At 37.9% G+C, this 17,956-nt stretch overlaps 1 protein-coding gene across 1 annotated transcript in view; it reads right to left on the bottom strand.

The window, feature by feature from the left end:
* The window catches only part of LOC101858907, a gene marked incomplete at its 5' end in the record, with an annotated part of 110,355 nt that overhangs the window by 3,842 nt on the left and 88,557 nt on the right, over positions 1-17,956 (bottom strand). The window contains 12 exon segments of the mRNA XM_013086389.1: positions 565-746; positions 1,875-2,085; positions 2,717-2,947; positions 3,474-3,629; positions 4,412-4,556; positions 6,104-6,242; positions 7,061-7,225; positions 10,693-10,902; positions 13,180-13,355; positions 14,815-14,953; positions 15,827-16,006; positions 17,201-17,259. Coding sequence (XP_012941843.1) covers positions 565-746; positions 1,875-2,085; positions 2,717-2,947; positions 3,474-3,629; positions 4,412-4,556; positions 6,104-6,242; positions 7,061-7,225; positions 10,693-10,902; positions 13,180-13,355; positions 14,815-14,953; positions 15,827-16,006; positions 17,201-17,259 — 1,993 coding nt within the window.

The following is a 17,956-nucleotide window of genomic DNA, read 5'->3' on the forward strand; positions in this document are numbered from 1 at the left end:
GGGGGGTGTAATCTGTTACAAATCTGTTGTAAATCAAAAAGTTCCAAAATTGATCTTCCTCCTTTCAGAGTACAGAGGTCAAGGAAGATAATTTACTATTTCTGCTCTCCCAAACGTAGAATAGAAAGTCTTTACAAACACACAATCTAAAAGCATGAGTTTTTGAAGAATTGCACAGATTGCAAAATCTCATGTCAATATCATTGTTCTGCAAATTCTTTAACAAGAAAACAATTCTAACTACTAAGGCCTACAATATCTCTGTAAAACAAATAGTACTGTGTTGTAACATTATCAAGTACACAGAAGAAGTTGTTCTAGAAAGAGAGGTTACTCCTCACTCACTCCAAGGAAAACAAAGCGCACATGTCAATAAGGGGATGTAAACTGCAAAGTTTCAAAATGCTTTATCCCAAGTCACCTTTTTCTTCATTAAAAAAATTTCTGCTTCTTTTCATAATATTAAATTCCTTTCATCACTTATTTCTCTTTCACATCCAACTAACTGTCACAAATAGAAGATAGGACCAGCTCTAAACAAAGCGGCCTCTAAAAATTCTTTACCTCATCATTGTGACCAGACATAGTGCACATATGCCTCTCAGAGCTCAGGTCCCAGACTTTCAATGTTCCGTCAGCCGAGGCAGAGACCAGATACTTATTGTCCTCTGATCTTGCCACGGCCTTGACCTCGCGAGAGTGGGCATGCTTTCCGTTGTTGGCCAAAAGCTGGCGACTAGGTTGACCTGTGGAAATAACAAGAGATACGGCATCAAATATCACTATTGAAGCTAGATTTGTCATTCTTCTTGCCGGCTTCATTTGTGTTTGATTATAATTTGTTGTTTTTGTTGTTTTCAAATCCCTTTAGCTGCGAACATTTCGCTCTTGGCAGCGCAATGCCTCCCTCAAGTAACCACATGTCCTTGTCATCTGGTAATGCCAGAGTAGAGCAGGCTGATGATTATAATTTAAGACAAGCACATCAACACAATAGTGGTCTTTAAGTGCAGGACCAAAGTAAGACAGATGACAGAAAAAACAGCGGGCAAGGAAAGACCAATCAGTGATGAAGTCCACCCACCCATGCATGAACTGCTTGAGACACAGATGATATGAGTTCAAATGTATGGGAACCTTATTTTCCAAAATAGATCATGGATTTTCCTGAACAGTCAGAACCAACTCAATGGACCCCTAGCACATGCCACAACATGAACAATGAATACTTCTAGGCTTCAGTGTACCAAACGTATGTCAGTATGTCTCAACATATGGAGGTGTTTATACAACAGTCAACATGCAGACACGTAGATGCCTTTGTATGGAAGGGTTATGGGGGTTTAACTCCCATGGGCCAAAACAACATGCTTCATGTCGTTAATGTTTAAGAATGATATAGAACGTATTGTTTTCACCTCCTACAATTAAAAGCAAATTTCTGTCCAGTCCTCCACATCCATGATTATAATTTTGGTAAAGTTAAAAATAGACATGACAATACTTCTTTTTTAAAAAGAAAATTTCATACTTGAAGGCGTATTTTTCGAGTCGCAGTGCATTGTATCACAGACAATTTTGGATTCAGAATCCAAGTCACTTTCCAAATCAAGTTTGTAGATTAAATTCCTCTACAATACACCTGTTTTTTCGGCACTCAATATCACTATCCACTTCCCCAATTTTACCAATGGTTAATTTTTTTGCATGAGGAATGAGGTAGATTAAGATCCAAAATTGCCAGTGATACAAAAACTTATGCGAATGCTTAATGACAGCAGAGACTTAATTCTGGCTGTTCAGGAAAATCCATGACTTTAATTCTGGTTGATAGGAGTATTTCTCAGTCTTCCTAGTCGTGCAATTTATCTCACCTGTTCTCAAGCTCCAGACGACAAGATCTCCATTCCTGAGTCCAGTGACAGCCTCGTCATGGGGCAGTACAGCGGTGCATTCTGGGACAGCATCCAGTCGCAAGATGTTGGGGTCAGTCACATTGTAAGACGTTTGGTTCAAGTCAAAGATGACAAACTCGGCAAAGTTGTCAAAGGTGTTGGTAAAGCCTGATATCACATATCTGTCGTTCTGTGAAAGCCAGGAAAAACTTTTGTTCATCGGCAAAGAGTAAGAATAACATCTCTGAATCAGATCACACACATTTAGATGAAATTTGTTTTCGCTTTATTTAATTTTTTCTTTATTCAATGAAAAAATTAATCGACAGACTGCAATATGATAACTAGGATGAACAAGTAAAAGCAGTAAAGAGAGAAATAAAACAACATAGAACACCTATCAATTAGATATATATTCACCTCAAGAACTGAGTGAAGTAAAAGACCACAACAAATCAAAAGGATAATGGCCAGATGTTGCAAAGCACAGACCAGTTTTAGTTTTAGTACATGTTTTACGGCACTTGTAACATAATTAGGTCTTATAAGTGCCAAAGATGAGAGGTTTTACTATTGAGTTACATACAAGGAAAAGACGGAGGAGAGATACGGATGATAGAAGTGATAGGAAAGAAGGAGCAAACAATAGACCCTACCAGAATGTCAACCAACACCCACACACAGACTAGAACATTAGTAACATTTATATGAGGTAGAAGGAACACAGAACACCAGGGCACTCACCAATTACCCACATTACAAAAACAGATGTTTGAGTATATGAAATATTTAGGAAACATTCTCCAAAAGAAATGGCTTACCTGAGACATACTAATATAACTAACGTAGTCATTGTTTCCAACAGGGGCGTCGTATCTCATCTCTTTCATGGCCTGGTTGCCAAGCAGATCCCAGACCACGATGTTGGTGCCTCCACCAAAGTTATCAGATCTACCGAAGACCACCTTATTGTTGTCACTCATTGTGGTCAAAGCGGAGCAGGTCTCAATCTGGGCCATGTCCAAAGGACGGCCTGAGGCAAAGTCCCAAATCTGGAGACACACAAAGGGACAAAGAAGCCTTTAAAATATTTTCTTATTAAAATCAAGAGAGAAAAAATCCCATGTATATGTAATGGATATGGTGTGAGTTATTTTTTTTATGAGGGGACAGAAAGATGGCAATAAATTTACCTCCGATGTTTCTACTGGGATGGATCCATTTAGGCAATCAAATTTAAACCAGATTGTTGAAACATAGTCTCTGGTTCAGAATAATTTGTTTAAGTTTAAGTCAGAGCTCAAGGTTTAACCCTCGGTAAAGTAAAAAAATCACTACAATCCCCATGGGTTTCCTGTTTCAACACTTGTTCTGTTTCTTCACAGCAAGAAACTGTGAAATTCAGATATAAAGATACTTCTCTTTGGCCTTGAATTAGATAATACATGAAAATACAAAACAAATCACATTATGAAAACCAAGTAAGTGGTATTCAATAAATCATCTTTTTTTCCCGCTTCAGCATAAATTCAGGCTAAACAGACTCATATCAAGTGTTATTTTCTATTAAAATCTCACCTGGAAAACATAATTGTGTACTCCTTTCGGCACTGAGTATTGATTAATTTCTAAATCTGAGTTGATTGCACCGACCAGCAAACGATCGTTGCTCACGAGGTGAAGGTATGTGGACCCAACTGTTTCTCCTTGCATTATACGAAGGAGCTCTCCATTCTGGAAAAAAGGAAAATAAGAGTATGGCATGTAAGGAAACTAGTAAAAAAAATTCCTCCCCAAAATCTTTTATAATATAGATAGCAGAGTTTACCATCAATATCTAATATCTAATCATTATGAGTTACAACCTCAACATTCTTTATCACTTTACGAAGACAACAATTTATACATGTGCGCGCCATTTGTAAAACAAGAATAACTAAAACAGTGTAATTGTATTTGCCAATTATTTATCTGGAAGCTGTTATTTTGTTGAAGAGTTGCAGTTTAGATTATTGAGTTATGTAACAAAATCTGTTTTTATAACATGACAATGACAACAAATAGAGGCACATGCCTCCCCCCCCCCCCCCCCCCAAACAAAATCTTTTAAAAAAAAGATTAAAAAAAAAGATTGCATACACAAATAAGCCGTACATGAATAACTGAATTGATAAATAAATAAATAATTTTAAACAATTAATAAGATAGCATTTAAAAATAAGAAAAAAAACCCTCATCTACTACTCTTGTAGTTCATAAGAACAGACAACAAACAAAATCCTTACAATCAAAAGATTATTGTCAAAACTACTCAAACTACCTTATGTCCAAGACAACCACCAGTAAAAATGACCACTTTCCCCCCTAATATGTTTTCTAAATTATAAAGACACTGTCCAAAACATCCGGCTGTCCAAGACAATTACTTTTCTCCTCAATAATGAGAGGTCGTTTTGGACAACTTTGACTGTATGATGTAACAAAATCTTCTCTTAAGAAAAGCGCTAGTCACTTACAGACATATTCCAGACTTGAGGTGGTCCCAGGCTGGAGCCAGTGACCACACTGTTTCCATCTCCGGTCATAAGACAACAGTCTACTCTCACTTCCTCGCCCATGGCTCCTGGAGTCACAATCACATTGGATGCGCTGCCATTGTATCTACACGCAAAAAAAACAACAACAAACAGATGTTAATATCGGACCTCTATTTTTGAGTAGGATTTCAAAATCCTCGATCAAAACAAAGAAGATCAGTCAGTAGAAATACTATAAATCAGCATTTAACCTTCTTGTTTAATGAAACTATCATTCTAGAACCATCCCAAATGTAACTAAAGAAAAGAAAATCATCAAATTAACCTTTCTTTGTATGGTTTTCAATTTTGCATCCCTTCTTATGCAATATGAGTATTCTTGCATCGCTAATCTCTGAATTAACATTGATCTTTAACATTTTACACAGCCAGCCTAAAAAGCTTTTGATGAAAACCCCATTCAGTCAGAGAAGTAAGGCCTTGACACGTTATATTCTAATATTTAGAGCACCCTTTCTCTCCTTTAACACAGACACACACACACACACATCACACACATACACACACCTACAATATAAAAGAGAATCTATCCAACAACATGGTACCCTGATTTCCCTGCTCAAATAATTAGTTTCTATAAATTTTCATTTCAGAATGTTCTGTAGCCTGTCCATCAGAGATGTAAGTTAAAAAAGAATATGTCCATCAGTGACATATGCGAAACGAATGAAAAGTATAGAAGGAACTACATCTCATTCATTTTATAATAGATTTCCCAGTCTCTTGTGTGAATGCTGCTGTTTGCAGATCCTCCAGGCTACTCCAAAACTTTAGGGCTCGCTGCCTAGGGTTTGGTCAATATTTCGTTCTAAGAAGAAGCAATTGGGGATTGCCTTGTTAGTGAGACAACTTCCTGGGCCTTCGGCATATTCTGGTAGGGTGGCCAGTTTCTTTCCTCGCCGCCTTTACTTCCCCAACTCGAAGTCAGGTACCCATTACTGCTGGGTGGGCAGGAAGGGGCGAAAAAAAATCCGTGTCTGAAATGAGGCTCGAACCCGGACTTTCCGCTTCGGAGACGAGTGCACTAACCGCTCCGCTACCGCACCTATTTGCTAATTTTTATAATTTTTTTTTTTGGCTCAACCCTTTATTTTGACCTAGCTAAAATACATTACAGTTAAGATTTTACTGAAAAATATTATTTACAGGCACAAAAAATTTTAATTTACAGTTTCCTAGGACTCTCAAGCTTTGGAAGTCACCAAATTTTGGCGGCCATTTTCTTGTTAATTTTACCTCTGAAACCAGACGACCCCCACCTCCTTCAATCATAAATATCCAGACTTCTATTCTATGGGTACTTTTCCCACCCAAATAAACAAGTTTTAGGATGATACCATTAATTCCACAAGCTAAAAAATTGACGGGCACCTGATTCCACCACATTGTGCCACATAACATGAAGACCAGTCCTTGGAGTATGCAGTTGTGGATTGTCTTATAAATAGTTTGCAATATTTTTATAGTTCTCAGAAGTGAGTAACTGTCGTATAGTACTCACATGAATAATGAGTTAACATAATATGACAGGAACTGAAAAAGATCCTTGAAATGCCTGAAACTAAATTCAGGAGAATAGACTACACAGTAACAACACATAATGAGCCTTACCCCATCATGGCCTGCTGTCCTCCCACAGTGCGGATTGTCTTCACAGAGTAATTATAGTTGGATGACATTGTGGAAGTGGAGAATCCACCACCGCCTCCCCCAGCACCAAGAGTGTTGCTCTGATAGTTGGAATGAACACCTGAGAGCACAGATCAGAAAACACTGACAGGTTATTCAAAAGAACCATCTACTCATTTCAGTTTTTGAAAAAGATTTAAGTACAGTTGAACCTGCTCTAATGGCCACCTGTCCAAGACAATCAATTGTGCAAACGACCATATAATGACATTGTTCAAGACATTCACCTGTCTAAGACAACCACTGTTCTCCTCGACAATTGGTGCCCCTCCTTGGACAATTTTGATTGTACTTTCATTCTTACACTATTTTCTCTGTAACAAGCTTTATAAGTATTTTGTACACTTATCTAGGTTCATAGAAAATATCTTTCTATGTGAGGTATAATGGAATGGTATTAACAATCATTGAGAGGTCAGATAAGAACGATGACCTATAGATTTTACATTCTCCTCGTATTCATTGGACCAGGAAGAGCTTTGACAACTCTCCAAACAACCATAAAAAAGACCCTTTTTGGAATTGAACAATGGTCTTTCACATATTGTTACATCTTTCTAAGCTGTAGTCCATGTCATCTTATGGTACTAAAGCTAATATTTTCTATTTCTCTATCTGTTGTGGATGCTTAGTAGAGCTGATTTAAAATCGGGAATAAAGATATTATGTCTCCACTGTAAATAAGCAAAGACTAAAATGAATAATTTCTCTTTTCAAAATCAATTTTATTAATGTGGCCATGAAATTTTCATCTCTATAAGAATTTTATTTTTAAAAAAAATTGAAGTATTGATCTACAGCTACTAATTAAGAATCAATCCTATGTTTTTGTTGTTGTTGTTTTTTGGGTTTTTTTTGGGGGGTCACACTGCCTCTTACCAGTGGCTACATCATAATCTGCATTGCTGTTGCCTGCATCAAACTGATAAGATTGCAGGGAGCCAGGAGTGATAGCGTTCGTCTCTGTGACAGAGTAGCCACTTGCTGAGGCGGATGATGATCCAAACTGTGCTCTGGCCGCACGAGGAGTCCCTATGGCTGTACCTGTGTGGTCAAGAAGAGCGACATGCATGAGGAATCACATGTTGAACGGGACTTGAGATGTGTTATAAAAGACAAGGGGTGTAGGGGAATGTTCATAAAAGTCATAAAAGTTCCCTGAAAGTCTGAACACTTTGCCGCATCATCTCACTGATTGGCGATGTTTACCACCCAGTTTCTTTGGATGTTCCCAAAAATATGACAGCAAAGTGTTAAAGGATCAAAAAGTCTTAACAGGCATAGAGCTGTAAATAATTGTTCACCCTTGTGACTCATAGAATCACCCTACTTAGTGTGAAGTGGGATATGGTAGTCTTTATCATAGTTATATTCGGCAGAATAAGTAGACTTGGATCTTATTTCACTTCAACATGTGTTGGTTTCAATTTACAAGAGAAATAACGGATGTTAATAATGAAGTTTTATAGCTGTGCAATTGTATCGTCTCCTTCAAGTCCCTAATTTTTAAAAAATCTGTTCATCTAGAAAAGACAAAACCCAAGGTAATACCATATATATAAGATCAAACCACCCTTTCCCAATGTTTTCAAGACATTGTTGAGATCTTTTTTCAAGACAAGGAAAATAAAATACAGCTGGTCTCTATTGAAACCAAACAATAAAAAACAACACAATTCACAAGTGGGGTGGAATGGAACAGTGGAGACGCCTTGGGAAAAAGATTCCCCGCAACATCAATATTTCCAAATCCTAACACAGCTTCCACGGAGACAACTCTGGTGACACTATGAAATGTTAAGACAAGAATGTGAACAAAAATGATTGACGGTTGCAGTTACTTCAGCAAAAAGCAGTAGTTGCAAGGATGCAGTATGCAGTTAACATGACAAAATGAACAAATCAGTCAACACAGCTAGCTGTGGAAGATGGTTCCACAGACTTTGAACATATGAGCTCATGATGCGTGAAATGGGCACGACAAAGTTAGGTGATAATCTGTACAAAGCAAAAGCCATAATTTCAAATTTTAAAACGTTCCACATGTATTTGTGTGTGTGTGTGTGTGTGTCTGTGTGTCTGTGTGCACTCCTTTTCATGTGCATAAACATTTGTATGCTCTTTTACATATATCAAGAGGTAGCGTATTGAAGTAGTTATATGCTGTGATGAAGATGTCGTGATCAAGTTTTTATGTATATGATGCATTTGTTCCTGTAGGTGTGTGTATGACAGTATGTGTGTCAGAGTGTGTTTGTGTAGATGTGTGAGTATGCGGGAGTAATGTGCTTTTGTGGGACCCCATGCGTGTAAGAGTATTTGTGTACATATATATGTTTGTATGTGGGAGTTGTGTAGTGGTGTGTAAGAGCAAGCTTACGTGCATGTGCATGTCTGAGGACGATTTGTGTAAATATGCATGTGTGTGGGTAAGTTTGTGTACACGTGTGAGTGTGTATGTGTGTGTGTGTGTGTGTGTGTGTGTGTGTGAGTGTGTGTGTGTGCATGTGTATGAGTGTGAGCGTGTGAGTGTGTGTGTGTGAGTGTGCATGTGTATGAGTGTGAGTGTGTGTGGGTGTGTGTGTGTGTACGGGTGTAATGTGCAAGTGCGTTTGCAAATAAAAGCAGGAGCAAAGACAGCAAACAGCTGTGAAGCATGCACAGTCAGGTGAACCTCTGGACAATGTGACGACACCGGTAAAAAGTACCAACAAGTCAGTTCCACATTTTTTAAATTGTTTTTTACCCTTAAATAGTTTGCCATTGGCAAGACAGCATGCCACGCATTCAGGCAAACCAGCCACTTTAGATTAAAAACTTTGTTTTGAATACAGAGAAGTCTTATGCTTTCATGAATTAAAAAAAACCCAACCCACTAAGCCTCAGGCCTACTAGAGTCAGCATGGAAATTTGTGGTACTGGCAGAAAACAATTTGAGTGAATACATACATTTTTGACAAGTGAAATTTGTTATTCCACTGAATGTGCGTGAGCTTGCTTAAGCATGAATCCAAGGAATTTATTGCATAAAGCAGACTGTGGTATTAGAGATGAATGACTGACAATTTATAATATAATGGTGATTCACAATTGTTCCTATTTGGATAAGCATAGATCGTTAAAAATATTTGTTTCTTATACGTTATTTATCAAGAATTATATATTTTTTCTTCTTTTTTTTTCACTTTTCCAGTAGTTGGACTTAACTTCATGAGCCTTTCTGCAATAAAATATTCTGTCTCTTGCCGTTCTGGCTGCCTGAGTTGCTTTAGTTCCAAGCCAGATTTTTATGTCCTGTTCCCATCTTCTTTAAGGTCTCCCATTACTTTTTTGCCTTTTACCTTCGCTTTTAGAAAAATATGTTTATTACATATAAAGAAGACCTTTTTTATTCTCAACAACAACTGCTGCCACCCATGCAGAAATTTTGAATTGGCAGAGTGGCACAATAACTTTTCTTTTGTTGCAATTGTTTCCACATTGCCTCCGGATAATTAATTTCCCTTCTTCTTTTCATTATCACCTTCTTCTTTTCATTATCAAAGTCGACGTACAAACAAAAAAAGATTTGATCAAGTAGCCTGTTTGTTTCACTCGGTGCTAGACACACCTGTTTCCTGTCTTGCTAATTCTGCGTCCTGAACTGCACTGAGTTATCTTCTGTAACTTAAATGAATGGGTGATGGTGAATGGTTAGAATTGTTTGTGCTAATCTCTTGCCAATACGTGAAGCATGAATACAGATTCCATATATACACACATACAATGCATCAAAACAGAGATATCAGAGAGGAAGGTTGACCTGATTCTGCATGAAGATATCAGTTTATACAATAAACAAGTTTATCATCTCCTGCTTTGGGGCTAATTTTGCAACTTTTGTAAAAGATACTGGAAACCATGACTGCCTAACGTAGGCATCTCTGTAAAATCCATTGCACTATTACTGTCCAGAGGAAAATCTGGAGGCTTTTTAAGGAAACTGATTCTCACTTCTTTTGTCAAAAGGGCAAATAAAAATAATAAGGCTGAAAAAAAAAAAACAATAGAAGAAAAAGGAAATGCATGAGGAAGTCTTTGATAACATGAGCAGTTTTTGTAACCCTTTTCCAGCCACTGCTCCCACCTCATCACACTCTATTATGAAATTCTTTGAAAAGGGGTGTCACTACTTTTCTTGGACTTTTTCTTATTTGACCCTCAAGTCTTTACTCCCTCGCCATTAACTGCTTTGACATATCAAGAAAATTATAGAAGTGAAAATGTGCAGGATTTTCAATTCACATTTGAGTGTATTTTTAGCAATATTACACACTCCTCTGTAAGATATGTAAGCAAAAAGATATCATCTCTCTCTTTCTCTTTCTGTGCATCTTTAGTGGCATAATGCAAGGCACCACAGATGATACACAACAGCTATATGTGCTGAGATTTTAAAAAGACCAAAAAGAACAAATCTGACAAAACCATGAATGAGCTTGGAATGAGAAATGAGCACGATATAGCTGTACCTTTGTTGGAAAAGGCCCCCATTGCCCGCAAAGTGGCGGAATCATAACTTTCCCCGTGCTGGAGGGAGTTAGACGCAGTCTGTTGGGAGTAGTAGTAGGAGTTACTGCCCCCCATGCCTCCTGCCCCGGCAACACTTCCAGCATTTCCTGCGCTGATCATTCCACCTTTGGCGCCACCTGTTGTCACAGCAGCATCCACCACGTCAAGACCTTGTACACACAGTGCAGGCCAGGAGAGAGTTCGGGACACACGGGGGATGCAGGGAGGGGAACGGTGGGAGGGTGGCAAGGAGCAAGGAGAAGGGGATAGGGTCATGCAGATTAGTGGCAGGCATTCACAGCATTAACATCATACATTAGAACATGCTTTCAACTTCAGAACACTAATTCCACCAAAATGAAATAAAGAAAAGCAAAGTTCACATTGAGTAGCTGTACACATAGAAACTAAAAACAAAAGAATAACCATGGACAGCTGTGGCTTACGACTGAAAGTAGGGAAAACTATTCACAATCAATATCCATCCTCACATAAAAGTACTCTGCTAGCTTTCAAAGACACAGGCCAGGACTTTACATGAGAATTTATAGGTGATAAGTCACTGAAAGGGAGCAACCACATTTGTTTGCATTCTCAGACTAAAATAATTACTCCTTTTAAAACAAAACAAATAGAGACAATTTACGGAAACTGAAGACACATGCAAACAAATCAAACAAAACAAGAATAACTGAACAACAAAATAAAATATGAAAGTACTCCATGCCATCATGCCTCCAGAAAGATTTACACTATTCAAGCTCAACTATAGGAGCTTAAAAAAACTTGTTGTCGGCCTAGAAAGTGCCATGTAAGGGGCTTGATAAAAGACAATTTAAGGTTGAAAGTTGTTTAGTCGTCTTTGTAGAGGGCTGAATTTTAATTTGAAGAACTGAGCCAAATTAAGTGCTTGATCAGACCAGCACTGGTTATGTGAGGCAGTATTTTTCTTTAAAATCCAGGTCTGTATGCAGCAGACAAGAAGATAACATTTTAAAAGATTTTCAAACTTAAATCTTAGAGGAAAATATGAAAAGATGCTTATTGGATTTTTTAAAAAGAAATAGAAATCAAAATTAAGAGCCACAAACATGGATCTGTTGATGAAATGCAATCTTCAAAAACTACACACCATGCAAGACACTCAAATATCATGCCTGACTGAAACTCATACACAACCAAAACAAAACAAAAATATTCAGTCCACAAACTGAAAATATAAAACAGCACATGACAAAACCAGAGAATAACAGAATTATGGATTCAACAGAGCAACTAACCCATTGACAATGTTGGTCCCATCAAAATAATCTAGACTACACCGTGGGGGAAGCAACTCTACTCGTACCTGTCTGTGCTCACTAGCTCAAGATGTTCAATGAAATAAGTTTTCCAATGTTCAAATTGAACTTGCATCTTCAGAATTCAAGGTAAAGAGCCAAATCATTACACCACTGACGTAGGTACACAGACAATCTAGATTCAGAATGACATAAAGGAGAGCTTGAGTGCTCTTTTGCCTAAGGTATGTCTTTGAAAACTGCTGCACACAAGAAAATGTCCTACAGATCTTTTGTCAAGTTCTTCTTGGCAATCCACTCCATTAAACATTATAAACCTACTAAGGTTTATTTACTTTTGCTTGTTTTTAAAAGACACTGTCTGAAGGTACATAAATTAAAACCCTTTCAAATAAGATGTCAAATGTTTGGAACAAAAAACTTTAAACCTCTCTATATCCTCTTTAAAAGTGCAAAATAACATTATTGACTAAAATAAAACACACATAAAAACAAGACAAATATACTATAATAATTTGATCATCCTGCTCAGCTAGTTACAAATACACAATCCCACTCTCAGTAACCGTTGTACTAAATTCAGTGAAGCCTTTGTCTAAAGAAATGGAAATGGGCCCAATCAGGAGACTACTTTGACGGTAACTTTAACAGCTGTACAACAGGTGCAAGTAGGAGAAAATAAAGTCGTTTCTCTCTACTTTTGAAACAGAATAGAACTTTCTATGTATTAAAAAAATGATATCAATAGATAAACACAGCTACGTAGAGCTATTTCCCTTTTCAAAATGATCACTAATACATCCTGTTCTTTAATATAGTACAATTATTATCATCATCATAGTCAGAAGGTAACTACAACACTGCGTTGATGGCTGGATGCCATTCATTTTGCAATTTTGCATTTGTCAGAGTCTTGCACCTAGCCGTCAACTACCATCTCCTTATGTCCTATTTTCTCTCATTTAAGTAGAGTTGGGTTCAGTTACTGGGATTCATATCAATATCAAGATGAAAACTTTTCCATTGTTACATATGGGAAATAAATTTATTCTTTTTGATGTAAGAAACTGTGGGGCCCCAGGGTATTGTCCAAAGAAATTTGGAATTGTTCTTGATCGGCCGAAGAAGATCAAACACTGGGCTTACCGCTACCACCAGCACCACCAGCACCACCAGCACCACCTGCTCCTGCTCCTGCTCCATCACCGGCGGCAACAGCAGCAGACGCAGCTTGGACAACAGGCTTGTTTGTGGGAGATTTCGGAGCAGAGATGTTGAGAGGTACTTCTGCCGGGGGACGGAAGCACCAGCCAGGCTTACATCTGAAGAAATTGTCATTGTGCATGGGACGGTCAGTAACAAAAATCAATTAGGAAGAGACATTAACAGTTTCTAGGTCACCTGAATTGATGTAAAAGCATTGAACATTTTGCTTTCATAGGAAAGATCAAAGGCAAAAGAGAAAGATGTAGACCCTGAATCACTTAAATAACTTGAGAGGATTGATGATGGGAGAAAATGAGGATAATTTAGGTATTTTCTAAGAGCATCTGAGCAGAAAAATGAGCGTCCAACCATGATTACCAAAGTCAGTTTCAAATCTGGCTCTTGAAGAAGAAGAAGAAGAAGAAGAAGAAGAAGAAGAAGAAGAAGAAGAAGAAGAAAAAAAAGAAGAAGAAGAAGGAGGAGGAGGAGGAGGAGGAGGAGGGAGAAGGAGGAGAGGGAGGAGGAGGAGGAGGAGGAGGATGAGGAGGAGGAAGAGAAGAAGAAGAATTGTGTTTGTGAGAGTACAATGCTCCAATCTACAGAATTCACATCATTTAGGAGGCAACCTGCTTCGACCCTGTCTGTCAGGGCTAACCAAGGCTAATTCGCCTACAGCTTCCCAACAAAAGAAACAAGGATATTTGATTTTAAAAAACTCCATTCACGGGAACTGCATTCATGTCTTCCCCATGCGATGACATAGAGCCTACAGATGCTAGTTTACATCAGAAGAGACAGAATACAATAAATTGAATAACATGCATCAGCTTGTTGTAAACTTATAAGGTATCATGCTACTGGCAGTGTGAAGAGCCTGGTTTGAATTTCCAGGTCAGTCTCAAACTAGTTTTGTCTGAAAAGTTTCCAATGCTCAAGATCATACTGACTATTCACTTCCTAAGGGGCCGTTGCTGAGCTTTTGACTGCAGTGCATAAAATTAATTCAAAGAGCTGATTGCTCCAGGACAATAAGAATTTACAGCAATCATGCAAATGACATGTTTGATCCTCACACAGAAAGAATATTTCATCAAATATCAAAAAATTTTTTCCCAGAGATGCTTTACTCAACTCATCCCAGGCCAGTCCTCAAAGGCCTCTGTAATGATCTAAATTGAGTTGAAGGGGGTGTAAAACATATTTACAATCACAAACTGCAAGATGGAGAGTTATACATAAAGCAAAAATAAACGATATGAGCAAGTCAAATAAAAACAGAGAGAAAACAGAGTTTCCACTAAATTAGTTGACTGTCAGCAAAGTTGGTTGCTGCAGCGGTGGGAAAATCGTATTTTGAAAAACTACAGAACTAACAAGTAGGGATAAGTTGAGTAGTGCATCTCTGAAAAAAAATGTTGAAGCTTGATAAAATATCCTCTCTCCGTGAGAATTAGACTCATATCTTTTGCGTGTTCTGACCTCTGTGAAAAAAAATTTCCATATGATAAAGCAAAAATCTTTCTTTTTTTTTTTACTCATCAAAACTTCTAGTCAAATCTGTCTTTTCTTTCTTACTTATAGAAAGCCCACATCAAGCTGCTAGCCAATGCCATGAGTCCAAGGATGGTGCCCACCACAGCTCCAGCACGAGGTCCAGTTACTGGGAGGCTGGGGACCACTGATAGACCGGCTCCTGCAACCTGCCCTGCTGCACCTGCACCAGGAAGAGAGTTGTCGCATTAGTGTTATTTCAAGTTTTACAGCAGTTGCAACACAATTACGTCATATAAGTGCCCAAGATTAAGAGGTGTTTATAAAGAGCAATGTACATGGAAAAGGAGAGATAAGAATCCATAGAATGAATGTTTGATAGAAAAAAGAGCATGCCACACCAGAGCATGCACCAGCCACCCTCACCAGGAGGAGAAGAACAAATAAAGATGGGCTTTTGATTAAGTCAAGAAAAGTGCATCAATATATTACAGTCATTTAGTGCAGGGAAAAAGTTAGACAGACAAATAGAAACTACAGTGGGAAAGAAATGAAAAAGGAGCAACCCAACTTACAATGTCATATTCAGATGCATACAAATAAACCATACAAATCACATATGAACGGACACAATGAAGGTGCATTCAGACACAGAGAAAAAAGAGCAATGATAGATAGGAATAACATAGGATGGGAAGATCAGTATAAGAAGTGCATTAGTCTACATCTTAAGTGAATAGAAGTGTGTACTTTGAGAGTTTGAGAAGTCTGAAGAAATAGGAGTCACTGGCAAAATTGGATTGACCCAATTACCAGATAATAGGCAGAGAAAGCACAGTCAAACCTGTCCAATACAATCACTCAATGCCCAGGAGAAAAGTGGTGATCTTAGATAAATGATTCTCTCGGACCTTGTCATGATAATATAAGAAAACAATGCACGGGGTAAGTGGGAAGTGAAAGAGGTCGTTTGACGAGTATAGCCTTGGACATGTGGTCCTCAGAGCAGGTGCATCTGTATTTGAGAAGAATTTATTTGACAAGAGAACCCTAAAAGAAGCAGAGTCAGAAGAAAATTATGATACACTAAACTTACCTCCTATAGGAGGGGGGATTCCTCCTCCCACACCAACAGCAGTGCCACCGCTTCCGTCTGGAAAGACAACCACTCCGATATCACCTCCACCACCACCACCCACCGTCCAGGCCAGGCCACCGCCGCCCACATCACCGGGAATAACCGGAATGCCAATCACTGGCGTCGTTGTAGGGGGAACTGTCAATAAGATAAGATAAGATATCCTTTATTCTTCCTGAAGAAAATTTTTCGTGGCTTTACAGGAATGGTAAAATAACATGTAGATATACATAAAAATCTAAATTGTACTTTCATGAAATTTTTTCAATATGAAGAAAAAAAATAAAAGCAGACAATAATACAACTTGTAACATCAGATGCATGTCTCAAACTACAAGCAGGAATTTATCACGGACTTTAAAAAGGTGATAGAGATATCATTCATTTTTATATCTGCATAGATAAAAAATAAAAAGCAATATACACTAATGTTCACTTCAACAGCAATCTTATTGCAGAAGGTAGGATACATCTTTTGTGTCTTTCTTTGCTGGCTCGTGATATAAATGAAAAAATATTATAGTGAGAAAGCCTGATTATCAGAAAGGTTAGAGTCATCTGAGTGTATCTCTTGCTATTACATTTACAATTACTGTTAATTACAGTTCAAGTCAACACTCAGTATCAAGGTATTCAGCTAGGCTCAGCATTGATATCACTATGATAATTCCAATTGACTGCAAAGTTTGGGGAGACTTTTGATCTGACAAAGGCTGTTTCATGCTCTAATTCAGGTAAACCCCTCCATCAATACAATCTCGCATCCCATTTTTCCTTTCTTATCCTTGGGCTCCAAGATCTTAGGTGGAGACGACTGCACGAATTAGTCAAGAAAGAGACTTATTCCGTATTAATGGGTTTTGATACGTATTCAATATAGATGGATTTTGGAGTATGTCACACAAATTGCTTGCTGCATTAAAAAGTGCTTAGTTTAGTTTTAGTAAGAGTTTTACGACACTTGCAACACAATAAGGTCATATAAGTGCCGAAGATTAGAGGTGTTACAAGAAAGTAACAAACACAAAAAAGAAGGGGGAGAGATCACGACGACATATGTTTGATAGCAAAGAAGGAGCAAACCACACCAGAGGACCCACCAACCACCCGCTAAAGAGTAGTGTAGATTTGTAAAACCCCATTAAGGTTCAGGCATAGCATTTAAAGCTCTATTTGACACCATCTGAACTTCCGTTCATGCAACAAAAATGAGACAACCATAAGTAACTTGCCCTAAGATATATGTGATACCTAAAAGAAACTGTCTGAAGCAACCATACAACAGCAATGACAAGACAACATAAATAAACACGAATTAAGGAAGACACTTACGTGTGACTGGTAAGGTTGGTTTTGGTGTGGTGCTCCATTCTATCTTTGGTGTTGTTACTCTGAGGAGGGGAAGACATTTATCATAACAATCCATTCATCATGAACTGATGAATACCTTTAGCATCCAGGGAGAGAGAGAAGCTATAGACACAACTGCTACTTAGCATGGTAAAGAGGGAAAAGTAATAGACATAATAGCAAGTGGCTTGTAATAATAAATGTCACAACACTCTGCAAATAACAGTGCCTTTTCCCTTTCCAAAAGTGGTGTGCTTATCTTACTAAAATGGTAACTTTACGTCAGCTCTCACAAAAAACTTACTGAAGTGAATTTGTAAACTACAGTGAGACAGTTCTATGATTTAATATTCTGCACCCCCAATCAATACAATTTACACCATTTAGGAGTGGGCAGGAGGTCAACCCGTGCTGAGAAGGGATCTAACATTCCATGAGAGAGACAGACTAATTCTATCAAATAACTTCCTTTATTCAGGAATCGAACCCCTGCCTTCAGCGTGCAACAGCAAAACACATGACCTTTACTTTAGTCGCCATAGATTAGGACATTGGAAGTAAAGAAAAGAAGAAAATGAAGAAGACAGAACTACCTGCTACTTTATAGATACAGAAGAGCATACCCAAAGTAATCAGAGAGAAATATAGTGATGCATTTAGTTTGCTTGTAGCAGATCTCCACCATTTCTTTCTTTTTAAAAAAATGTGATTTTACATCAATATAAATTATATCATTTA

Source organism: Aplysia californica, unplaced genomic scaffold (genome assembly GCF_000002075.1).
Source record: "Aplysia californica isolate F4 #8 unplaced genomic scaffold, AplCal3.0 scaffold00018, whole genome shotgun sequence".
Classification (NCBI taxonomy): Eukaryota; Metazoa; Mollusca; class Gastropoda; order Aplysiida; family Aplysiidae; genus Aplysia; species Aplysia californica.